Source organism: Apteryx mantelli, chromosome Z, assembly GCF_036417845.1.
Source record: "Apteryx mantelli isolate bAptMan1 chromosome Z, bAptMan1.hap1, whole genome shotgun sequence".
NCBI classification, from domain to species: domain Eukaryota; kingdom Metazoa; phylum Chordata; class Aves; order Apterygiformes; family Apterygidae; genus Apteryx; species Apteryx mantelli.
The window spans coordinates 38265716-38292555 of NC_090020.1; the positions used below are offsets into that span (position 1 = coordinate 38265716).

General features: G+C 38.2%; 1 protein-coding gene across 1 annotated transcript in view; it reads left to right on the forward strand.

The window, feature by feature from the left end:
* FBN2 (fibrillin 2) overlaps window positions 1-26840 on the forward strand; it is a 182681-nt gene that overhangs the window by 52185 nt on the left and 103656 nt on the right. The window contains exons 8-13 of the mRNA XM_067315389.1: window positions 11332-11457; window positions 15079-15231; window positions 15998-16231; window positions 18276-18413; window positions 25938-26057; window positions 26651-26776. Coding sequence (XP_067171490.1) covers window positions 11332-11457; window positions 15079-15231; window positions 15998-16231; window positions 18276-18413; window positions 25938-26057; window positions 26651-26776 — 897 coding nt within the window. The remainder of the gene's footprint in view (window positions 1-11331; window positions 11458-15078; window positions 15232-15997; window positions 16232-18275; window positions 18414-25937; window positions 26058-26650; window positions 26777-26840) is intronic.

The window sequence follows — 26840 nt, forward strand, 5'->3', positions numbered from 1 at the left end:
ATCCAACACTTGTTTCTATATACTTTTTTTCTGATAATGGGCTCTAATCATTTGGAAAGGTAAATTGGCAATTATTTTTAACTATTACGTGTGACTTAGTTTTATGGCTTTAAAGATTTATAACAATATGTCTGCACAGGCACTACATATTAGTTCAGACATGGTGCCGTACTGATGTGGATATGCAACTTACAGACCAGAACTAAGTTGTATCCCACCAGCTCAAAGCACAGGCAGAGTGACCTTAGGTGCTATCTATATCCACCTTAAATCTGTCATGTATCTGACATAATTCATTTAGTTAGTATCTTAATGCTATCATTAGTTCCTAAGCAATTCACTTCTGTAACAGTGGCTACACAGCATTTAGCAAGTGAATAAACATCCACTGCTTGATATTTTCTTTGCATAACTGGCTGTTTTTACCATCATTTTTGTGTTATATGGAATATTCAACTACAAATCCTGTTATTGAGGTTTTGAAAAATTCTGGCAGTACAGTTTATCTTTCAGTATAATTCAAGCCTAGGTTTGATGAATATCAGAACATAAACTCCACAAAACTCCAAAACATTTGCTTGTAATCATACCACCAAAGGTAAACAACTATGGGGAGGGAGCGTGGGAGGGAGGGAAGCAAGTACTGAATATTTTCTAAAGCGCAACTGTGATGTCTCACTCAAAAGAGTGGATTTAAAATTATTAGAACAAACTATAATCAACTCTTCATTTCAAAGTGGAAGCAAAGACAGCTGTAATTGCTAACAAATTTGTAGTGTATTTGATTGTGTTGACAATGTATACCTTAGAAATATATGTTTTGTTGTTGTTACTTATCTTGGCTCCATGTTTTCATTGGAATGCTTTTCATTGGAAGGCTTTTATTCAAACTGGAATTCTTTGAATTGCAGTTGTTAATTTTGGCAGTGCGCGCTCAGTTTCAGAATGCTTAGAACTTTTTATAGTATTACTTTAATGATGTTACAGAGCACCTTTTACCTTTTGTGATGAATACTTACTTATCATGGTTCGTTAGAAATGGACTTACTTTTTTGAGTCTCTCAGTCATGGTACGTGCATTTTTATTCCATGAAACTTGTACAGCAGGAGAAGGCAAGGCAAGTGCTGCAGCGTTAGTTCCAAAAATATATATATTTCTAATATGATAAAGATAGCATCAGAGCAATGACAGCACAGATATCTGTTATGATGTACTTACCTGTTCTCAAATCAATAAATGAAATGCCTGTTCAGATGATGTTTGTAATTTACCTATGGGAGCGCTCATGTTTTTTTGCTGTTAACCCTAGAAGAGCTCCATAGGAAGGAGATCTGTTGCCTCCTCCTTCCGGGCAGGGGTGGAGTTAAATACATCAAATAGATGTATTCATGGAGGTCCAAAAAATGTAGGTCTTCCATGATGCTTGTGAGGTCCAGACACTGTTCTAAAGCAGTAACTCTAATATGGTATGTCAGCTGGATCTTAAATTTATTGTGCTAAAAAAATTTCATCAGCAAAATAAATCAATATTAGAATAAATAATACATCCAAATATTGAATATTTCCCAAAGATGGTAAGTTTTTAACAAGATTTATTGATCTGAAAAACTCATATCCTTCTTATTTTCTGTTGTTCTGCCTGGTAGAGTGAGCGAGTGCTCCTGTTAATCTGCGAAGGTGTCCCTATTCTTTCTGTCTCCTCCCAAGGAGAGTTTCAGAGCTCAGAAATAGACTGGGAAGTAAAAACTGCCATTACATTAGGTGCAACTAAACCAGAGTTTACAAACACCCATTTTCATCATCTGAACTCAAAAACCAGAACAAAGTTCATCTCCCTTCATTTGCAGATACAATATTATGATGAAACTATGACATCATTGGAATAAATGAGATGTGGAGATGACTGGCATGTATGGCTGGAGTTCTGTGATGGGCTGATATGGGTTCTTTAGCAAAGACAGGCAGGGAAGAGGAGGAGGAGGGGGTTGCCTTTTACTCAAAAGAGCAGGTTGAATGCAGAGTTTTTCTACGAAACAGGTGGGAGGCTGGTTGAGAGCTTGTGCATCAGGATCAGAGAGGAGGCAAAGAAAGGGTAATGTTGCAGTGAGAGTTTGCTGTAGACCACCTGATCAGGATGAGAAAGCAGGTGAACTTTTAGCAATTCTAGATCACAGTTGCTTGTTCTTATGGGAGACTAACCTCTGTGAAGTCTGTTGGAATGACAACATGGTGGGACATGAGCAATTGGGAGTTTTTTGGATGGTGTTGGGGCCAACTTCTTGATGCAGATACTAGATGGCTCTAGCAGGGGTGACAGTCTCCTGGAGCTGCTACTCAACAAACAAGAAAGAACTGGTTGAGGATGTGATATGGCAGCCTTGACTGTAGTGACCATGAAATAATGGAGCTCAAGATCCTGAGGGGAGTGACGAAGGAGAGTAGCAGAGTACAGACCCAGGACTTGGGAGAGCAGACCTTGACATATTCAGGGAACTTGGAGTTGAGATCCTGTGGGAAGCAGCTCTGAAGGGCAAAGAAACTGAAGAGAGCTGGCAGTTCTTTAAGAACAACCTCCTCTAGGCACAAGAGTGCTCCATCTCAACACTCATGAAAATGAGCAGACTTATCAGGAGATCAGCCTGGCTAAAGAGGGAACTCATGACTAAACTCCAATGCAGAAATGTGTATTGGAGGTGGAAACAGGAACAGACTACTAAGGAGGAAATTAGAAACACGCAGGGATGGTGTTAGAAAAGCCAAAGCTCAACTAATTTGGAGCTGGTAAGGAGCATCAGGGGTATCAAGAACAGCTTCTCCTGCTGCAGTAGCAGTAACAAGAGTGAACAAGGAAAAAGTGGGCCCACTTCTGAATGTGGGGTGGGTGATTTAGTGGCAGTGGACGCAGATAAGGCTTGAGGTATTCATTACCTTCTTTGCCTCAGTCTTCACTGATGATCTTCCATGCCTTTGTGCCTATAGACAGGGGTCAAGAAGGAGAGGAGCTACCAGTGGTAGCAGAGGATTGAGTCAGAGATCTCGTGTGAGAACTTGACCCATACAAGTCTTTGGGACCAGACAAGCTGCATCTGAGGGTGCCGAGAGTGCTCTCTAATATCATTGTGAGGCTGCTGTCTATCACCTTTGAAAGGTCATGAAGATTGGGGGAGGTCCCTGGTATCTGGAGAAAGGCAAACATTGCATCCTTTTTCAAAAAGTGCAAGAAGGATGATCTGGAGAACATCAGGCTTCTTAGGCTCACTTGAAGTCCCTGAGAAAATCATGGAGCAAGTTCTCCTGGAAGCCATTTTTGATCAGGTGAAGGAGAAGAAAGAGGTGCCTGGGAGTAGCCAGCATGGTTGTATCATGGGTAAATCATGTCTGACCAGCCTGGTTGCCTTTTATGATGAAACCTAATTGCCTTCTATGATGAAAGCACAGATGTCATCAGCATTGACTTTAAGAGGCTTTTGATGTGGTCTCCCACAGCATCCTTGTGTGCGAGCTGGGATGTTATAGTCTAGATGCATGGACTGCTAGAAGGATGAAAAACTGGCTGGATTGTCAGGCTTGAAGGCTAGTGATTAAGGGTTTGTACTCTTCCTAGAGGTTACTAGCAGAGTTTCTCAAGGGTCTGTCCCTGGATCTAGCCTGTTTTAACATCTTTATTAATGACCTGGAGGGAGGAGGTAGAATGCACTCTCATCAGTTTTGCCAATGATGCCAAACTGTGCATGGGGAAACAGTCAATATGCTCTTGAGCAGGCTGCTGTTGAGAGGGACCTGGGCAGGCTGGAGAAATGGGATGATGGGAACCTCAAGGAGTTCAGCTGGACAAATGCCAGGTCTCGCACCTGGGACAGTCCGACCCGCTGCAGTGGGATGCTAGGCTGGTGAAAGTGATTATTCCCCTTTGCTCAGCACTCATTTGACCACGTCTGGAATGCAGCAGCAAGTTTGGGACCCCCAGTAGGAGAAAGATGTTGATAAACTGGAGCAAATTCAGTGCAGGGCCACCAAGATGGTCAGTGGGCTGGAGCACTTGCCCTGTGAGGAGAGCCTGAGGGAACAGGTTTGTTCAGTTGGACAAAGAGATGGCTTTCGGGAGTCCTAACAGCAGCTTTCCAGTCCTCACAAGAAGGTTATCGAGAAGATGGAGCCAGGCTCTTCTCAGTGGTGCATGGTAGGAGGAATGAAACAAGGGGCATAAGTTGAAACCAGAAAGCTTTTGACTGGATATAAGGAAAAAAATGCAGGATATCAATAATTAAGCAGTGAAATAGGTCACCCAGAAAGGCTATGGAGGTTTTCAAGACCTGAACAGACAAAGCCCTAAGCAACTTGATCTGAATTCAGCATTGACCCTACTTTAAGCAGGATCTTTGGCTAGAGGGCCTCCTGAGCGTCCCTTCCAAACTTTCTGATTTTGTGTTTTATTTACTTTTTTTGATACTGCACTTGAGAATAGAATTCACTTAAGGCACCTGATTGTCAGCTGAATTGTCCAAGATAGGTTGTATGCTAATGCTTGAGGTTATATTGTTAAAGATATTTATTATTTTTCTTTCTTTTTGCATGATATGTATAATAGAAATGAAGATGAACTTACCAACTGTGAGTTCAGCCTTTGAGGACTATGGGTTTGGACTCAGAAGGATTATGTAGTAGTAAGCTTCTGGAATTGATTCAGATAAGATCCAAATAGTAAGGACAACCATGTTGTACTCTTCTCCTCCCAAAGTTAGGAAACTAAAATAATATGTTCACAGAAAATAATAATTCAAAAGTTCTCAGTTGAAAATACATTTAAAGTAACTTTTTTCCAAAAGAGAATAAATTAAAACCATCCATTCTCAACATATAAAACATTTAAAAACAGATTAGATAATTTTTGTTTGTTTAATCTTTTTAAAATACAAATTTGGGGGGTTTTGCTCTTTTTTTTTTTTAATGATGTTTTAGAGAGGCAGGTTTTTCAGCCTAGTTTGGTCTAATTTGGCTTGGTGTTGGCATATTATTAGTTACTCTGGATGGCACTGTATACCAGTAATTGCATGTGTTTATATTGGCTGGTTGTAGATCAGAATTCTGTACACGTTACGTTTCTGCCTGGCATCAGCTGGAGTGTTTTGATGCCAGAAGGAGAACCTGCTCAACAGTACGTCTCCTTCTAGAAAGGGTAATTAAAGCATTCTTTGCATTCTACTTTCTTAACCCATCTGAAGCTCTGCTTAACTGTTAAAAATGATATTCAACAGTTCTCCCTGAGAGCATCCACAGGGGAAGGCAAATATACCTTTAACACGTATCTGGTTAAAAATTTGTGGTGCTTAAGGGACAGTACATGGTAGAAGTGAAACATCATCTGTAGTCTGAAACATTTGCTGTTATTTCATAGTTGGGTAATCAGTGGTGTTTGAGTTCCTGCTTGGCTGGCGTCTTACTGCAGAACAGGTCATGTGCCTTGGCTTTATTCCATGTAAGCCCCTGTCACTTTACTCTGTGGCAGAAGTTAGGTACTAATTAGTCCCCGGGCACAGCTTCCCCACAGAGGATTATGTAAGGGAAGAAAAAAAAAAAAAACCCACAGTACCCAAGTTGTACTATTTTTTCCATAACACTAGTGAAACTGTTACTTCTCCATTTCCCAGTGCTTCACAGCCAAGATGGTAATGCCAAGATAATACCATGTTAATACCAGGGAAATGCCATGCTTAGATACTTCCAGGAATGCTGCGGCAGAGAGTAAAAGCCAAGCCATAGTTCTGTTTGGTCTTTTTTTTTTTTTTTAAAGGGCTTTGCTAGTTCGTAATCTCTCAGTGTGAGATTTATAGGATAAAACAGTACCCAGCCCTTCAAATGATTACACTTTAAATTAGTGAGACTGGTAAAGTGAGCGTTGTTACTCGCAGGTTTTGTATATGTGGTTTGGGCCTTTGGAAAAGATTCCAAGAATTGGTCTGCTGTGAGTTGGAACCTGTATACAGAAAACTGATTTAATAGAAACTTCATTGTTTTAATGATGATTTTGGTGTAAAATACTATACAGAACTGATTGTACTACTGAGTAGCCTGCCCACTCCTTTCCTTTCCATAAGTATGGAAAACAAGATCGAATACGATTTGCTGGTTACAAAGGACAAAATCCAAGCTGGAGCCAGTAACCAGGCAAGGCTTCAGTTTTTAGAGGGAGAGATTGGAATCTTACATTGACTCTGCAGGCCTTTTCTGTTTAACAGTAAGTCTTCTACCTAGTAGGGATGGATTTCAGATTCCCTGCTATAGCCTTTGGCCTTAAACATCCAGATGTACTTTTGTGGGTTAGGTTTTTTCTCTTTTTTTTTTTTTTCCTCCTGGAAACAATAACTAGAATGAGTAGGAATGTTCATGTCATGCTTTTTGTGCCATAATGGATATTGTTAGGACTACGCCAAGCAATAAGTAATTATTGTTTTGCTAGGCTATTTGCTTGCATTATATTTCCATGTTTCAGTAGAGATCAGTAAAGAGATGTACTCTGCTTACCAGATAAATTTTGAGCCTCAGATTACAGTTTACTGACACTAGAATTGCAGAAATTAATGGCAATTTTACATCAGTTAAAAATGTTTAAAGGATTTCCAAAGCATGTGAGACCAACTCATGTGTGCAAATATGCATATATGCCCTCATAGGTAGAAATGTAAGTAGATAGCTTAGGATATTTGGAAAAACATGGCCTATAAAATTAATCCACCTCAGAGTTCTGACTTTATTGCTTTTATTTGTAAGCTTTTCTATATTCCTGATTTATAGACTTCCACAGTATTAAGGACAAGTCTTTCCACTACTGGGCAAGTCAGGGAAGGATCCAAGGAACAGACACAGAATGAAACTTTTGGAAAAGGCTGTGACTGGGCTTGTGCCAGATTCCAAATCTCCCAAGTGTGAGACTGATGCCTTAATTAGCAAAAATACCCCTTTCTCTCTCCTTTTTGTCCTAGAAGTTTTGATCTACAATATATTGAGTTCTCATTTTCTTTTTAGGAATGGAATACTGCCTATTCTTAGTATGTTGCCTTCCAATATTAATGGCACTTACGTGTGGGGGGTTGCTCAGGGATGGATTTTACATAGAGAAACAGAGAGGAGAATAGGCTTTCCATTGTGCTTGTCTGGTTTACATAAGAAGTGGTCTGTTGCTTATTTGTACCTCAGAGATTTAGTAAATGTGTCCTAATTATTCCTCTCAAACTGAAAATATGCCTTAGTCCTTGACTGTTTAGGTATGACACCCTTTGTAGTCAAAGGCGCTTTAGGAGGTGGGGTCCCTCCCATTCTCTCCCATAGAGATGTGGGGCTGTACTACTGATACCAACGGGCTCAGACTCGATGGCACAGGCCAGCTTTCTTTTCATTATCAAAATGTAAAGAATCTTTTAAAAAAAAATACCGTTCTATTTCTTGTTTTCCTCCTTTAATAGAATTTAATTATGCTGCATAAGAGTAATTCAGATTCTCTACTACAAGGTATTAGTATAGACTGAGAACATTTTCAAGGACCACTTTTTCAGAATTCAGAAGTTGAGACCCCCCTTTTCTGGTAGTTTTAATTCAGTTATTCATAAAATCCTGCTTACTGTTGCACTAAAAATCATGAATGCTGGCTGACAAGTAGCCAGGCTAGGTTTTTTGGCAGACAGTTCATCTGTTAATACTCACACCTGCAAAATTTATTCCACACATTTAAAACTAGTTCACGCACTGAATGTGACCAGCTTTCCCATCTGAGGTGCGACATTGGATCTTTGGAGCCTTTTCCCCAAGACTCTTAATTTGCCTATTTTGGAGGGGGGAGGGGAGGAAATTGAGTAATTTTTTCAATCAGCTGTCCTAAAAATAGCTCTTTCTGAGGTAAAGTCTCAGAATTTCCAGGCAGAGTTGACAAAGATCTTGTTAAAAGAATTGCACATGCAAGAACCAGGGAGGGGGAAAGAGACAGAGGTTTAGCTCAAAAAAATAGCGAAACAAAAAATCCACTAACTTGATATTGCTCCAGTAAATAGGAAGATTATTCTTTCACAAGGGTTCTCCATATTAATTGGTTACAAAAATGTTTTCCTCATCAAAAGGAGAAGACTGTAGGATCGGTCTTTTAGTCTGATTAACTGCCCAGATTTCGAGAAGTTACTTCCTCTGTTTCCAGCTCCCTGTTGTTCTTGGACAGTATTTGCAGGAGAAAGCCCTAGACTGTGTTAAACTTCTGTGCCCGTAGCCAGGTGAGAGGGATGACCTATGTTCGGCAGCTCTGCAGAAGTGGCAACCACCTCCTTCCTAGGTCTTTCACTTGCCAGTGCTACGGACTCTGCCTGCTCATTACCTAAATGGACTTTGTACTCCATGACCAACTAGTTTGGGTTTCAGTTTCCTTTGATAGAAGATCAAGTGCTGTGTTCTTGTAATAAAGTTGACTGCCTTTAAAGTAGCAAGTACCTGTGCCAGAGTGAAAATGAATGAGAAACATAGTTTTCAAGAGCCCACTCTTTTGAGTAGTCAGATTTTTATAGCCAAATTTTTTGCTATTTGCAAAATATTTTGCTATTCTTTTGTATAAGAGCTGCTGTTGCATCTCAATTAAAAAAATAAAATAAATGTTATTAAAACTGCAAGATTAAGACCCACTCTCTGGGGAGGTAAATGAGTGAAACATTCTTTAAAAATGTGACATGACTAGTTGCTAGCACAGGGATTCTTACTTTTAATTTGCTCGGATATCACTGGTGGCAGTTGCTACCAGCTTTGTGCCATCCCATTCATTCAGGCAGTATTTCCATGCTGGTTGATATCTTTATCAAAGTTTGGGTGTCTCTGAACTTTAGAATTGGTCTTGAATATATTTTTGGAACCAATAAAGTAGTAAGGAAGAAGAGTAGTGTAATATTTTCTTGAGATGGAAGGCATATTTCAAGAGATGGTAGAATAAGGGAGTTTTCTTGCATGAGCATCCAGTGACTCTGCCAACACGAAGGTGTTGCTTTCCAGAAAAAGTAAGCTCTTCCTACAGAATCCTCCTTTACGCCAATTTTCTTGCCTTTCTGACACGATGTTTCAGACTGTGTGTGTGTACAGATGATGATGTTCTTGTTCAAAAGTTATAGCGTGTGAAAAATATGCACTGCATGAAAGATCTCAACAAGGCATGTGCCAGGTTCCGGTTCTGTTTTGATTTACACAGATGGTTTCATTTCATTGGATTAAATCAGATGGTAAGCAGTTCACCACATTATATATATAGTCTTTAATATAGTAAATTAATGCAAGATTTCAGAGAATTCCTGGGGGATTATTTGGTTTTGATTTATACCATCGTTTGGAATTCTGGAATCTCTGCAGCAGTTAGCTGTGAAGTCTTATGTGAAAGCATTATTTGCTTTGCTTTACCAAAAATGATCCTTTCTTTTGTACATACTTTAAAAGTACAGATACCTAGAATAAGGGGAATAGTTATCATCATTTCTTAACTATTTTAATGTAAAATTCAAAACTTTTGGAGTCCTCCAAAATGCTTAAATAATCTTATTAAAAAGATACAATTTTCACCTCCTCTGATTGCTCTTCATGGTGTAAAACAAACAACAAAGGTCACAGGCTACTTACATGTATAAATTACTTTAACAGTTTGAAGCAATGTTAGGTGTAAGACAAATAGTCTTTGCTACAATGACACTCAAAATGACATAAGTTTTCAGTGTGGTTTTTTTTTTTTTAGTGTGTGTTCTACTCATACCTTTGCCTTAATAACAAAATGTACTTTTTCACACAAAGTGGCGTTGTGCAAAACTTAGTTTTCCTTTCCAGGACTTGAATGTCATCTGTAGATTCATATCTAAAGGGAGTTCTTCGTGTGTGGACCTTCCCACTGTGGGGAGTTACCTTTAATATAGTCCCTGTGCATGCCAGATCTTTTTGGCACGCTTCCTTTGTTTTGAGTTTTCAGTGTGGAGAGTGTAGTGGGAGTGGAAGCACAGTATTCATCACATAAAAGACTCCTAAGAAATGGCATGGGCTAAATTTCCCCAGGTAGTCATTCATCTCGAGGGATTTTCTAGAGTAATGGGGCCAAGGAAATGACAGGTCTCTCTAAAAGTGCAATGAATGGTCTGTGGGATCTCAGGATTTCCATGTAGGGAATGGAAAGACCTTCTCAGTGTCATCACAAGAATATTTTTAACATATGCTTTTTCTGATGCCTCTCCTGCATTATTTGCCATGAGGCAGATAATCTGGGTTCAAAAAGCTGACTATTTTTTTTTAAACTTTGTTTTGCAGTGTAAAAGAGTCTTAAATTAGTTTTGCACCCAGAAGTTTAGAAACAAATTGAGCCAAAATTATATGTCTATGACTACCTTTGGGATTAAACCATGCAAAACCTATGTTATCATACATTCCAACTGGAAAACATAATTCATCTCAAGCTAGTTGGAAAGTTGGCCCATGCTTTTCTGTGTTTTCTCAGAATTCCTCCCAGGTTAAACCTGGGCCACACTTCACATTTATTGAAAGTCACTCAAAAAGCGAATGTATAGAGGTCACTTAAAAACAAAATTAGGTTCCCAAAATGACTCTAAAAATATTCAGATGTCTAAAGATTGTTACAGCAACTGTTACTGAGTGCCCTAGCAGCCTCTCATTACATACAGCAGCTCATTTATGAACTTGATGACATCTAAGTTTATATATATTTATATGCAAAATGGAGTGTTCAGATGAGACTACCGCTTTCAGTTAGCGGAAACATGGAATGGATTAAAAATAACTGGAAAAAAAGTACAAATAAGACATTTATATCTGTATTTCTGAAGAGACTGGCCAAAATAATCTCTGCAGTCAGAGTGTTACAGGAAGGCCAGAAAGTAGTTAGACCTGATGAGCAAAATTTTTGTGGTCACAGAAGCTCTGAAGAGATGCAGAGCTGTCATGCTTGGCTGCTGTAGCATCTCCCTTCATTCAGCTCAAAAGCAGGATGGATATTTTGGTATCACGCTGTAGCTGTTGCATGTTTCCTGGTGATCATGCTCAGTATGTGTCATTCAGAGGAAGTCCCAGACTGCTCTAACGTACTCTGGGGCTTGGAGTGGTATGCAGCTTGAACATGTAAGGAAAGCCTGCACTAGCTGGCAAACTAAATGACTTGCAAATGCTTCATTGACAGCAGCTTCCAATCAACTGCAATGCATTATTAAATCTGAGCTGAATAAAATTTTCATTTCAAAAAAACTCTTCCCTTCTTATTTTTTAAAGCAATGTATGCAAATGTTTTATAATTATCCAATTTCTTTTCCTTTTTTGGATAGATATTGATGAATGCAGCATCATCACAGGAATCTGTGAAGGTGGCGAATGTTCCAACACCGTGGGAAGTTATTTCTGCATCTGCCCACGTGGATATGTCACATCCCCAGATGGCTCCCGCTGTATTGGTAAGACTTCCATCTAGTAGGCTTTGAAAGTTCTCAAGATTAATAGGGCAATTTTATAGGCAGCAGCAGAACCTCTGTCCCAGTCGTCTACCATTTCCCCAGGACCTCGTTATGTTCTGACTGCTGGCGTCTCTGCCTCAACTACTTAACATTCATAATATCCTCCTCTGATGGTGGTTGCCACCGCGGAGACCTTTATCTGGCTTGTAGATGCCTATATGTAGGCTGTATTGTAGCCAGCAAATTCCTGCCTTAGATCTGGATTTTTGTAGAAAAGTACTGAGTATCTCTGTTGTATGGGCAAGCATAAGAAATATTAATCACATTTGTTTCTCAAACCTGCATTTGATGGAATCAAAGGCTAAGCTCACTTTGATTCTAAAGGAGCAAATATCTGCCCTTACTTGGTATTTCAAGTTCCATCTCACATAGTTTAAATTAAAGAGTGTATAAACTTAAAAGGCATTGAACAGAGTATGCTGCGTTGCTACTAATTTGGATAGAATGGATAATATAACAAAGCAAATACTAAATTTCAGTATACTGCAGCTTTTACAAGATGATTTATTTAAAGCCAGTTTCTACCTTATAAAAAGAGCTGTGTGCTTATTTTTACATGCGGTAATGCGTATTATGGATCTTTTCAATATGCTTCTTTCTGCAGCTACATGTGTGATGGCATAAACACTATTGATGAGTTAACTAAAAATACTGTGTGCCTGGTGTAAGAAACCATTAACAATTGTCTTAATAGTGTTTTTTCTAGCCCTCATATGGTTCTTCCTATTTCAGGTTTCTCAAAGCACTTTGTTCTCATGTTATAGAATGGAAAATCTGAATTATAGGTAACTAATATGACTTGCCAAAAACATCCAGCAAGCTAGAAGCAATACAAGGCTTGCAAGTGATTTCACATGGATAATTTTTTGCACAGTGTGGTCAGTTTTTGTTATCCAGGTTCATTTTAGGAGTACAAAGCTTCAAATATATTGTGGCTGGTCTCAGAGATACTGAGAACCTATCGTTTCCAATATCTTCAAAATTTGTGTGGACTTTGGCACATTTTTCAATAGAGTTTCTAAAATTAGCTCACAAAACCATTTGCACACAAATTACATGCCCTAGTCTGCTTAGGGGGGCTAAGGGGAGACCCTAATGTCTCAGAGACTCCTTCCTTTCAATGAACATGTGTGTGAAAGTTCCTGTGCTCTCAAATGTTTACGCTATTGGAATAAAATTTGTTTGTGTTGCTTAGGAAGAAAAGGCAGAATGAAATCCTTATTAATATGAATTACTTTCTTCTTCCCAGTTTAAGACAAATATTTGCTTTTAATCAAAATACTAAGATATGCTTAGTTATTGTAATTAGTCTTATGGCTTTCTAAATTTGTTGAGGTTTTTCTCCTAGTCAGCACTCAGGAGTATGACAGTAGATGTAGGATGTGCCCTTGGAGGAACTAGGATATGATAAATACTGGCATGTTTATAAAGAATAATTTTCACATTGCACCAATAAAAATTTGATTGTACATTCAGTCTACCCTTTGCACACATATGGTTCCTACTGAGACTTATCAGAGCTGAAGGCATATTCAAAGGGAAATATGAGTGGGCTGAATTCTTTCTGCCTTATTAAAATTCCGCGTTCCTTCTTTTAGTTGTGAAAATTACCAAGTTAACATACTATCCCTTATAGTCTCTCTCTATGGATGATAGTTAGCCACTTGCAAGCACTTACTAGAGCTCATACCAATACTGAAAATATTCTGCTAGGATTAGGTTTTTAAGAGAAGACTGGATGCCATTTCTTCAGTCAGGTGCAGGTACACTAAGGAAAAATTCATTGAATGAGAAAGTTACTGATGCTCATGTTATGTTAAATGTCTCAATTTTTGTTGTAGTAGGCTTTTTATGTATTTGTATCTAGCTTCTGTTTGTATGTATTTGTATCTTTTGTATCAACCCTATTTCCCATTAGCTTGAGCAGTTTCAAGACGTTATGTGTATTGCTAATACACCAAGGATATGACTTGAGGGAAGCCATTGAGCTGTCTGCAGCTCAGCTGCTTACCTGTGCAGAAGGGGGATCAGTGTTTTTTGCCTCAGCTCTGTCCTAAGAAGGTGGCTTGAGTGGAAGGAGCCTGTTAAAGGGAGCATAGGTATTGCAGGGGGATCCCTGGGCCTGCTGTCCCGAAGTTTAAGATGCGTGCCTCATTGGCAAAGCCGACTGCTGCTTCTTGGCCCACTCAGCCCCTGCTGTTCAAGCATTCATGTTGAGCACTGTCACATCTCTTTAACCTTCAAAGATTAGACAGAGCAATTTTTCAACTCTAAATGGTTAAAAGTTTGCAATTGAATGAATAATCCTTTAACTTGCTGAAATAAGCTGGAAAGGAATTTTTTGGTGTCCCCCATGCCTTTCACAACACACATTTTGTAGCGCTGAGCTCCTTGTTTTATATTCTAGAGGCTTTTTCAGTAAAATCTTTTGGCCTTTACTTTTATTTTCCTTTTTAAAGCTGAATAAAACTTCCTGTTTTCAGCTGAATTGTTCAAAAGACATCTTAGACATAGTTCTTAGAGTGAAGTGAGGGCCCATGATCTCAAAAATATTAGTCCTTAAGATTTACATTCTTGACCTCAATGATTGTTTGTCTATGTTGCTTATGTGGATTTAGGTCATATTTCAGGGTTTCTTATCTTCTACCTCTTTTGTACTCTGTTGTTTTACTGCTGTTATTAAACTTTGAAAAGGCTTTGAAAATGAATAGCTGATTTCTGTTGCCCTTACACATTTTTTTTCTTCAAATACTGTTAATTTCAGTGAAATGACTCATGGGAAAAGGTGCTATTCCAAAAATCTGGCTATTTTTTCATAGAGAGTATGATGACAACAGCGTGAGGCTACACTTGATATGAATTTCACAGAAATGAACTGCTTGGTTCTAATTTTTTTTTCTTGTATACAATTGCCTGTATATATTTGTCTTTTATACTAAGCCTTGTTCCTACACAAGCTGAACAAATTTGTGTTGATTCCAGTGATGCTGTTAGCAGGTGCTACCTACTTTGATTAAGGATAGATGTGAGCTAGATTGCAATATGGTTTTAGTAAAGGAGAATGGACAACTGCCCTAGGCCCTTGTCTCCCAGGTATAGGAGATTCCTTATTCAACCGTTTCTCTGAAGAAGGGGCTGTTTGCTTTCTTCTAAATACTAATCCACAAAATCTGAAATACCTGTGTGTGGCATCCAAGGGATTTTTATTCCTTCCAGTGTTGCTGCGCTGGTCTTTTACCAGGTCACTAGAGATAAAAATACATAGTCCATTCCACAAAGTAGTTTATGAAGAGAATTAAGAGTTTGTCATGACTGGAAGGAAAGATGAGTTTGACAACTACATTCTGAATTAATGCAAGATTAATGCCACTGAAAATATGTGATCCTGCAGTAAACCAAATGTGGAATGGGTTGGTGCAGATCAACTCGCATAGTTGTTGGTGTTTTCTTTTTTTAATATAGCTTTTTAAACATTTTAGTACTTAGGTGAAATGAGTAATGGAAAGACATACAGAGACTTCATTTTATCACTTTTGGTTTTCTTTTTAAATTAACGTCCAGATCAGAGGGCAAGTATGTGTTTCTCCAGCTTGGTGAATGGTCGCTGCGCACAGGAACTTCCTGGTAGGTTCACCAAAATGCAGTGCTGCTGTGAATCTGGCCGGTGCTGGGCCGTTGGATCTGTTCCAGAGATGTGTCCTGTTAGAGGATCTGGTGAGTGCCTTGCTTTGTTCTGCTGCCTCTTGCTGTCCATTCTAGTTGGGGTGGAGGTCACTGGAATATTTTAAATGACTTTAAAATGTAGGCTAAAAGGAAAAAGAAAGTCAAGAATTACATTATCATTCATTCTTGTGTTTTTAATGCGGATGTTTCCATCTGTGAACCATTTTTTTTCTGGTCCATTATTATTTGGAACTAGTTTCTTTAACCTACTTTTGTTGACATTGGAAATAGTTCTTGGGAAATGGGGAAGATTTTGTGGTCAAACTTGAAGAGGAAATGACTCTGAGGGTCCATAGTTCATTTCAATTTAAAGGAACAGCTGCTCTCTCCATAAAATTTCATGTTACTTTGAACTGGAAATGCATCAGTATTTCATTTATTCTTTCAACACTGCACTCACATAACAATATTCCACATCCCTGGTGGAATGTATTTTCAGTCTATCTATCCCAAGATCTCTGAGGGAGTCGGGAGGTACAATGCTTTTGGCAGTGCACCGACAAAAAGGTTTCAGCAAATAGCTAGGCGTAAATTATAATATTTCCTATTATTATTCTGAGTGTTCTTCCTTAAATAACACCTGTTGCAATTGTGGAATCCCCTTGAGTGTAGGAGTGGGAGAGGGAATATATAACATTAAAGAAATGAGAAGCCAATATTGTGTTTCTGCAGTACAAAGATCTATATCTTCCTTATAAGCTGACTTTGGTGAAGGGTTGATTTGCTTTATGCCTTTCTGTGCTTTGTTGTTTCATAGATGAACACCGCAGACTTTGCGTAGATGGAGTTCCTGCTGGAGGTGGTTCCAGGGGTGGCGGCACTGGAGGAAATGGATTCCTTCCCGGTGGCAATGGAAATGGCTATGGCCCAGGAGGAGCAGGATTCATTCCCATCCCTGGTAGCAATGGTTTCTCCCCAGGTGTAGGGGGAGCAGGAGTAGGGACAGGTGGTCAGAGTCCCACTGGAAATGGCCCAATAATTACCGGGCTAAGTAAGTATTCATGTTTTTGAGACTTGTTTCCTTCTTTTTTTAATTCCTCCTCCATTTTCCTTTTTTTCTGCTCAGTTTCTAGTCTGGAAATGATACAGTGTCCTTAGTACATAAAAATATCTTTGTATTCAAACACATACAAGATACTTCATACACTTTTAAGAAGGAGTTGATACTTTAGGAAGGTTGGGAGCCCCTCCCCACTTTTTGTTCTTCATTCCGGTTGTAATTTTCTTGAGCCTTTAGCCACTTTCAGGATTTCTTTTTATGAGTTAATTTCACTTACCAGTCATGTTTGCCATTATTTAGTGATTTTCCCCATGAAATCATATGCCTGCTGTGACCTCAGTCTTGCATGACTGTTCTAAAAACTGACTGAAGATCTGTAATTCTGTAAAAGTTTCTAAAAAAGACTGACTAAAAGTCTGTGATTCCCTTCATTCAGTAAAAGATGTACGTTCAGTTAATGTTCATGTAGTACAACAACCAAGAATGTAGTATGTGTTTACCACATCCACTTCTGTAACATATATGTTCTATGTACTTGTACACATAGGTTTTATTTTAATGTTCCAAACCTACAAGCAGCTTTGGCTATAAGGCATTAAAAATAATCAAAAGATTCAAATCAAAGATTTTATTTATTTTTTTTTTAGGATCATCCCCTTCTCGTCCTGCCCGTACATAGGTTTTCCTTCCTTCTGTTGTCAACCGAAGGCCAATCTACCTATTCGTTTTCAATCTGGGGTTCTTAATAGAGCAGTATCTTAGTATATCTCTTACTGTCTTAGTTTATGTCTTCATTTCATTCACATCATTAAGGTGTGTGATCTTAAAACCTGTCAGTTCTATAGGAAAGCATTTCCTGCTGTGAGAAAAGAGTTTTCTTGCTTCCCAGTGTATACCTAACACTTAATTCCAAGACCTGGAAAGTCTAGCATAGAAGACTTTGAAACTTCTGTGTCTGTGTGTCTGCATGCATGTGCACATTTTTACAAAGGAGTGTATGTGTATATGTGTATGTATATCATATTTAAATATTTTAACTTGGAAAAGATGCTTTATTTTTGGATTTAATACTTGTTTTAAACTTTTACTGCCTTTAATTTTGTTTTCCCCTCAGCCTTGCACAATTGTGGTGCCTCATGTTCTTTAGAGAACTAGCCCCACTTTTCTTAAGTGAAGTCTTACAGTATGGTTTTCAGTTACTTAGAGACAATATTCATGAAGCTGGCATGATTTTAAATGCTTTTGTTGCTCCCCCTGCCTTTGACACCTTTAAGTTTTGTTTTTAGCACAGTCTCCTGATGGTAAGATCTTCATATCGAACTATCATATATTACCTTTATGTTGGTTTATCTACTGGTAATATCCATATTCCACATTGGTTTCCTACTTCACCATGAACCTTTGAATTTTTTGCTTGTGCTGTGCCTACAGATCTGTCTTAGTCAGCACTAATAAAACTCCAGATTTTGAAGTATTTTCAAAAAGCCAACAGCATTTAGAATGAAGTTTGCTTTCCTTGTTCTTCCAAGGATAAAACTTACCTCTTCTGCAGAAATATTGCCTTGGCTCAAAGCCCAAGATGAATAATATTCAGAAGGATGTCTCACATGTATGAAGTTATTTATAACATGTGTTAAGTGTCTGCAGGATCAGTACCATTTTCAATAAAATGCAAGGAGTATTAAGATAGATACACCAAAAATAATAAACTCATAGGAACAGATTGCTTCAGCTTACATCCAAATAGTGGTCTATTCATGACACCACTAATGATCTCATCAGGCTATAAGCATAAAGGGTAAACTATAATCAAGACCATTCTGTCTCATGTGTTTTTATTGTTTTGATAGCTACTTGCATTTGTTAGTTTACTGTAAAGTCAATGGGTAGTGCTTGGAAAAATGCTTGATTTCACGGATTTGTTTATGCACCTGAGAACATACTTTTTGAAGCCAAATGTAATCTTCATATTTATTTCTATTTGAACATATGAATATTTTTCTCATATTCTGCTTTTTTTTTTCTTTTGCACTAGCAATACTTAATCAGACAATAGACATCTGTAAGCACCATCCCAATCTTTGTTTAAATGGACGCTGTATACCAACCATTTCCAGTTACCGATGTGAGTGCAACATGGGATATAAGCAGGATGCAAATGGGGATTGTATTGGTAAGTACACATTTCTAAAAGAGTTTATTCACTTTTTTGAATACTAATATTCTTCAGTTTTATGCCTTTGTTCCAAAAAAATTATGTGCATATTATTCTTCCTTCATATATATTAATTTTAATAATATTGGTCTTGTGAAGGAGAGTGCAGGGATCATTATGAGATTACTTATACTGGAATAATGTAAATTCATAAAAGAGATTTTCCTATTTGTCTGCTGCCTAAAAAATCTTCAATCACAAATATGGGTATTGAGTATTACTGTACTTGATGAGTAGGGTACGTTTTTCTCTTTACCTTTAGTGAGTTAAATTCTGCTCTCATTTACTCATATGTTATGCTTGCTTAACTCCCTTGCTGTCAGAGGAGCTGGTCTCAAGTTTATCCAAGATAACAAAGGACAGAATTTATGTTCTACCTACTCATAAATATGAATGACATTTAAAAGATGTCAAATCATTAATAGAATGTATTAATTCACTTTTGGTTACATTTGTATTGCTTATTGAAATACTGAACACTAACTTCTTATAACAAGAGCTGAATTTGGGATTCTGTGCTTTTGTTGAGTTGCTACAAACTTCAGTCTTACAGTGTCAAAGGGTCATCAAGGATTTCAGAGAAAAAACAAAATGTGGGAGTGTTTGTGTGGGAGTTGTGGGGTGAAGAATTTTGTATGCAGGATATATTTTTGTAACCAGCTAGGATCCTAAATAGAAAGCTCTGGTTTTATTTCTGACTGAACATTAGCTTACTGATTCTTTATAAAGAGATTTGAGATCTGTGAATGAAAAATATTATACAAAAGCTTATTAGCTATAGGCTTTTCTGGCTGAAAATGTGCATTTAGAACTTGTTTTCTAGCATGCCTGTGGATTAAGGGAAAGCACAGGAAGAAAGGAGCACAGAAAATTACAGCTAGAAGAGACCTTAAAAAATCTTCTGATCCAAGATAAGGCAACATATAGTGTGCAAGTGAGAACAGGAGAGGCAGATTTTGAATTGCATGCAGCAGAGTGGGTATCAACTGGCAGCTGGAACCGCAATGAGTTGCAAATTCTTCCACCTTGCAGTGAATTGCAAGCTCAGCGCCGGGGCCTCCCTGCCTAGGCAGCCTGCCTCCTGCGAGAGTGGAACGTGACAACTGCTGCCTCGTGCTTTTCTTTGGGTGCCAGTGTTTATTACCGCCTTTAACCTCTCTGTTTTCCTTTCTCAAATGAACTCGATACACCACCGCTGAAAGTTTGCTGTGCCCTTAGCTAGTCCATTGTGGCACAGGGTGCTCAGTTATACTTGCATCATTCCTGACAACTGTTTGTGTAACTTGTTCTTAAAAACTGTCAGTGATGGAGATGCCACCGCTTACTTGGACAGTTGCACTGCCAGTTTCAGTGCTCCACTAGCCACGCTGTCAGATAGCTTTTTTTAAACTTCCAGTCTAGTTTAAATACAATTTTGCAAAAACATCAGCTCATTATTTCCTTTCCTATCCACAGTGGTATGAGGAAAGCAGTTTATTAGCCTATCTCTTGGTCTATACCTTTTGTGCATACCTTTGAAGACTGTTATGGTTCCTTTTCTGAGTGTCCTCTTTAGTATAACAAGCCTAACTTTTTCAGCCTTTTTTCTTTTGGTAAAACTTTCCTATGTCTCTGACCCCTGGCTGGGAAGTTCGGGAGGTTTATTCTTGTTCCACATCCATGGGCCTCAAGCAATATTGCCAGTGAGGAATGGGAGTTTTACCATAAGTCTGCCTTGCTAAGAGTGTGGGTATCCTTTGTTTCTAGTATATGGAGAATCCTGGCACTTTTGTTCCCAGCACTACGTTTTGCATCACTGAAATTAATATTCTTAACTATGGCAGACTCCGACTTTTGGGGAACTGCCTTGAAATGTGTTGAGCATCTTCTGAAAGCTGATGTCTTGAAATAATGTGTTTTAAGACCTCAGAAAACCTTGGGAGACTGCCTAGTTTGACCTTTTGTCTAACAAAGTTTCACCGAGTTATTCTAGATCTAGTTTACAACCTGTACTCATATTACTTGGGGGCAGGTTGAAAATGTCAAGCATGCTACTGAAACATACAGATGTTTGTTAACTATTTGTTAACATGCATTATATTTATTATATTTTTATAATTTTTGCCTTCTAACTTTAAATGAAGGAACAAAGGTGATTACTGGCAAAAATCTGAAACTACAGCTCTTACAAAAGTAGCAGCTGAACAAAATGAAAGGCCTTTCTAAACTGTACTCTTTTAGGCAACCATTCTGTGTTCAGATCATTACAGAGTTGTGATAAATAGCACTGCAGTAGAGCGTGATTAGGATAAGCCCTTTGTGCCTCTAACAGACTATTCTGTGTGAAGAAATACACCAAAACAACAAGAGAAATAGCTGTAAAAACTGAGGCTGAATACCATGGAGAGCCAAAGTTTCACCTGTCTTTAAAATCCTTTCTTCTTAAGGCAAGACAAACTTTTGACTGAGCTGCTTTGTACCTCATATCAGCAGCTAGTATAAAGGTGACATGATACAAATAGTGATTGATAATACTTGACTGTGGCATATTAGATATGAATGCTGTTAAACTCGCAGAGCCCTTTTTTAATTTACAAGGCATGGAATATAAATGGGAATAATGAATCAGATGCTCATATTGATAATGCAGTATACGTAAGTTAAGAGTCCAGGGCAAAATAAACTGGGGAAAACAAACCAAAGGAAATCTTGATACAGGAAGTAAGGTTTAACCGTCAAAAACCTAGAGGTAACTCAAAATTAAATACAACCTAATAATCCTAGGAAATTTTAGGTCGGGGAATGGCTCTTTGGCTCTAGGTTTTAATGAACACCAGCTTCTATAACCGGTGGCACAAAATACATGATACAGTCCATTTTGGCTTCCCAACCTGAACAGCCAGATATTCTTTTACTAATGTAATCTGGGAGTGGCTTTTGGTTTTAGTCCAGAACAGAATTTAAACTCTCTGGTTGGGTTTACTGTGAAATGCTTTACTTGCTCTGTCTTTTTGCCCCTGATAGTTAGGTCACAGCAAGTAAAGCTATGGGGATTTCTTCTTTAATTTAAGCTCTTTAAGCTGGAAGAAATTGTGCAGGAAAAAAATTAGTAGGGTGGCCACCTGTGATCTGGGAGGCCCATGGAATCTGTGTGCCTGGGTGAGAAAGATGATGGGCAAAAGCATGTAACGTGTTTAACAGCCAGCGGGCCGTTCTGTCCCTCTCTTCCATAGGGTCGCTCTGTAGATTACTAGCCTGCCCTTCACCTTGCACTCCAGACCACTGAGAATAGTGAAGTTGTATCTGATTTTCACTTGAGGTTAAAATTCATAAAAGCTGTGAAAATAGATGGATGGCTATGTGGAAATAAAAATTGTTGTCCCGCTTGATTCTCTATTGCATAGTTGCAGCGCTGAGGAAAAAGTGTATTTGCTTCAGGAAGTTAGTTTAGGCTTCATAATGGACCACCTCAACGGGGAAACGGTAGTCCAAAACCTGAGGCAATTCTGTGTGCTGTAGGATGAAAGCAAAGATTTCAGCTGTCTTAACAAAAGCAGAGGATGCTGTGCCACCTATAGCAATGTCCTAGATTGAAAGGGGGGGGGGGGGAACACAAACGAATGGCTTCCAGGTAGTTTGAGCGTTACTTTGCTATTTCTTCCTGGGTGAAACAGATCTCCCATTAGTAATTATTTTGACTCTGAAGTGATTTGCATTTTGAGTACCTGCTTGCATTCGGGAGACATTTTGTAAGATATATTACTGTTGTCATCACAAAGTAAACTTTTACCAATATTTATCTTAGATAACTCAGCCTTGTTTCACAGTTATTACCTAATTGAATTCTAGAGAAGTAGTTGGAATATCTTAAATGCCACACTGAACTGCTGATTTGTGAATGGTAGTTGCTGTAAATCGCACAAAAATTTGCCTTGGGACTTTAAGCAGAAACTTAACTGTTAAATTTCTGCATGTAATGATATATATTACATTAAAGGCTTGCTCAAATCTAATTTGGATACTCATTTATGAAAGAACAGGCATGGGGCATTGGAAGCAGTTACATTTCACTGTATGGAATAAGGTAATGATAGAGAAATGAACACTCCTTCCACGCTACTCTATCTCTCTGGCTCCCTGCATCCCAAGGAGGAAGCTAGAAATTGTTAATGATTCTTTAATGGAGTTAAAGAAAAGTCTTATTTCAAAATGATCCTGCCAAAACAAAAAAGAGCGGAGTTATGTCCTGCTTTCTGACCTCACCTTGTATTTTGCTGCTTTCATGATGGAACGTTGCCTAGTGTAAGAACCATAGGCAGTCCTAAGTGACCTGACACAGAGTGGTCAGTCCCTCTTTCTTCCCAAACTGCTAGGCAACTCTATTATTATTATTATTATTATTATTATTATTATTATTATTATTATTATTATTACCTTTCCTTCTTTGATTCTGTCCTTAAAAACTCTGGATAAAACTGTAGAGACTTTGAAAGTGGCAGCAAGCCCATAGCTGTGTTGTTTGGGGGTTTGTATTTGCAAAACAGCTAGAATTCCGTATTTCAGATTCTGATATTTGTCTTCAAACTCGGCACAGTCAGTCTTAAGGGGGCTTTTGAAAGGTCCATACTGTGTCTAGTGAAATTTTGACATGTGTTGCAGATGAAACATTGAAAAGTGGATATATGTGTGATTTAAGTGGTGAAAGGGAAATATTTGACACCAAAGAGGGGTGTAATGTGAGACTGAATGAAATGGGTTAAATGTATCTGTCTCAGATGGTTCCTGTTTACCCTGCTGGGATATGCATGCTTGCAACACCAATTCAAAGCCAACAACTTCTTTATATTAACACATATTTGTCATTTCCCTCTTTTATCGACAGCTTATATTTAAAAACATATATCTTAGGGTTCATATTTTATATAGAAATTGTCTGATGCACGTGACTTTGAGGATTTTCTAAGCTTAAGTCAGCTATTTCATAGAGGAATGTTACATTCCTACTGTAGAATTTATAAATTAATTTGCAGCGAGATCTGTTTCTAGCATGCACAGATTTTCTTTAACAGTTTAAGCAAGTTGAAGCCCATATCCCTATCCTAAAAAAGTCATAAATGTCATCCTCTGTAGGAAAACTAAACAAAATTGAGGAGTGACATATCTGTTATTTATAAGTTCTTTCTGTCCTCCCTTATATTAAAGCAAGATAAATGTACAATAGAAGCCACTGGGATTAAGACATTTATGAAGTGTTCCTGCAAAAATGTGATTTAGAGTTTGACATACTGTTGGTAGATCTGCAGCTGAGGACTTTGCTCCAAAGGAATTATGTGTGATTCTCTTCAGCTCCCTATGCTGGCTGAACCCTAAGCCACAATGTCCGGTCTAGCACCCACGAGAACAGAGCATCTCAGTGGTTGGGAACTGCAGAGAAGTGTGACAGCAAGAAGCTACTTATAAATGCAGACAGTCTCCCGCAGTATAAAGAGCAGTAAAGCTTACTCAAATACATGCAAGTAGCCAAGATGAAAAACATATAGAGTTACTGTTTTCTTCATTGTATTTAACACTCTGTGTTTCTCTTTTCTTTATCTTGCTTCATTCTTGTGGTTTTACTGGAGTGGTGTTATCAGCTGCCAATGCAAATGTGAATGAGCTGCATAGGTTTTTGCATGAGAGGAGGTATTTGATTCTTCCATTTCACTTGCCTTTGTTCATTTAACTGTTTACCCAAAAAGGTCTGATTGTATTTAGGCACCAGTAGTGCTGTAAATCAGCTCACTAAATCATTGATTTGGGTAACCCCAGATCTCTTTGACATGCATATGAATGCTGTTGGTTTTAACTGTGTATGCATTCACATGTTAAATCCTGTGAATGTGCGGTCTTGTTTATGCTTTAGTTAAAACAAAACTAACTTTTTGCCATTACCTTTTGCCATTTTTAGATTCAAGTCATCCAGGGTACAACACTTTTGGTACACATTTATTTAACAGATAAATAGATCTGCTTATAGGTGTAATTTCTCATTCTATCCAATTATTTTGAAGATCTAATGAAATAAATTTTCAAACTAGGACCTGATAAGGGTCAAATACAAATGATCAGCAAAGCTAATGCAGGGGAAAACTGTCTGTTGGTTTTTCTGAACTTTTGATGGCTTACAATGCAAAATGCAGGGTAAACTTGTCATTACTGAGAACTGATCAGGTGTGACCTCACTTAGACCTTGCTTCCTACGTCAGCTTGTCAGTAGAATGGTTTCCAAGAACCCGCACAAATCAGCTTCGGCTTTGTGATATTAAAGCCCACATAAATGAAAAGACTAGACCATTTTGGACCTATACATGAAATGGAGGGCCTAGTTGGGGGAAAGGTCAAATTAGCAAAGGTGAGTGGTAGAGAAAGTACAAAAATATGTGCAGGGGGGATTTCATCACGAGATCCATTCAGTTTGTAACCTGTGAGTGTATCTGTAACAGAGAAGCTGCTCGGACCATCCTCTGGGAGCTGCAGGAGAGGCTGCTGAGCAGGCAGTCCCCCCGGCCAGAATGGAGGGCTGCGTTTACTCCGCTCCCAGAGAGGCAGTTAGGATTAAGGAAGGCAGGGAACAGGGACCTCCAAGAGCTTTGCGGATGGCCTTAGGAGAATATAATAGGAAGTAACAATCAGTGTTATTTTAGGATTGGGAATAGCCAGGCCAGGCCAAAGTAACAGCTGACTTATTGCAAGCCAGTGGGGATCAAATCTGGGAAGGGTTCTTGAAAGGAGTAAAGACTGCAGAGCTGTGTGTCAAATGGATGAAATTTCTGAGCAGTTATCTAAGACTTAAGGGGGTTAAAGTGTGTTTGGCTGTACCCAAATACTAAAAGCATTTGGAAAGCGGAATAAGGTACATTACAGGGAAAGGCTAGATTAAATCTGGCACCACTCAAAGGCAAAGGCTGGGCTTGAGGATGCAATGAGGCATAAATAATTGAGATGTGTTGTACAGTCTGTGGTCTCATTAAGAAACCTGCCTGCTGGTTTGTGGCCCCTCTTCACGTTTCTACAATAAACTCTCAATTTAATAGTGTTTTTTATTTTTAATTGCCATGATATCTGCTTTTAAATGCCAGATTTTTCTTGTATTGTTATTATTCCAGGAATGATTGATCGTTCAGTTAAATGAATATTGTGTTGAATAAAGAATTGTTCACTTCTGTTAGGCAACTGTCATATTTCATGCCTCAAAATCCTCACAGGTATTTTTCCTTCTGTCTTTCAAGATACCTATAAATGATGCAGTAGCATTTCATTTCTTGAAAATACGGCTGCCTATTTATACTAAGAACAACTGTGTACTAATAGGAAAGTAGTGATTTTGCACCAAGAGCGAGTTTTAAGATTTAGCATTTGACTGTTAATTAGTGTCTCTTTCAATTAGAAAATTCTAGTTGAAAATGAAAAAGAAATTGTTGTATACATTGTGAAGTCTCTAATGTTCTTCTATGCTTCCAACAGATGTTGATGAATGCACATCAAATCCATGCTCTAATGGAGACTGTGTCAACACACCTGGTTCCTATTACTGCAAATGCCACGCAGGTTTCCAGAGAACTCCTACCAAGCAAGCTTGCATCGGTAGGAAAATTTGCTTCACGTTTACTGACTTTACAAATGGTCTGACCTCTTATGTCAGATTCTGTTGGAATTCAGAAGTAGTTAGTAGTGTTATTTCAGTAAATCCCAACAGTTATATTAATGAAGTTCTAATTCTGGGCTACCATTGCATTTGTTTTGTTGATAAAATAGTAATTTAATTTGTTGTCTTTGACAATTTGTTGTCCATTCCATTCTGGAATATCTGTTACTTGCCAGCATGTTCCAGTTGGGAATTCTACAAAAAATCAAGGAAATGCACACCCATCATACTAATAGTCCATTTATATCTATATATATATGCAGATGAATGTGTGGGTAGGTTTTTAGAGGTAACTATCATGTAATTGTTGAGCATCATTAAAAAGTAGCATTTATTGTACAAGTCTAAAATAATATTTATTACATCTCTCATGGAATAAGAATGATTTCTTACCATCTTTGGTAAGTTTTTTTTTCTAAATAATATTTAGATAATGTGCCAGCATTTTTCAAAGCAGTAATTGTCACTGTATGAATTTTTATCTTGTCAGTGGTAATTATCTGATTATGTGATTTCTTTTTTTTAAATTTAGATATAGATGAGTGCATCCAGAATGGTGTTCTTTGTAAAAATGGTCGGTGTGTAAACACTGATGGAAGTTTCCATTGTATTTGCAATGCTGGCTTTGAACTAACTACAGATGGAAAAAATTGTGTGGGTAAGAATTCTTCTTAATACTGGCAGGGACTAGCTTTGTGATTCTAGAAATTGTACTTCATAGT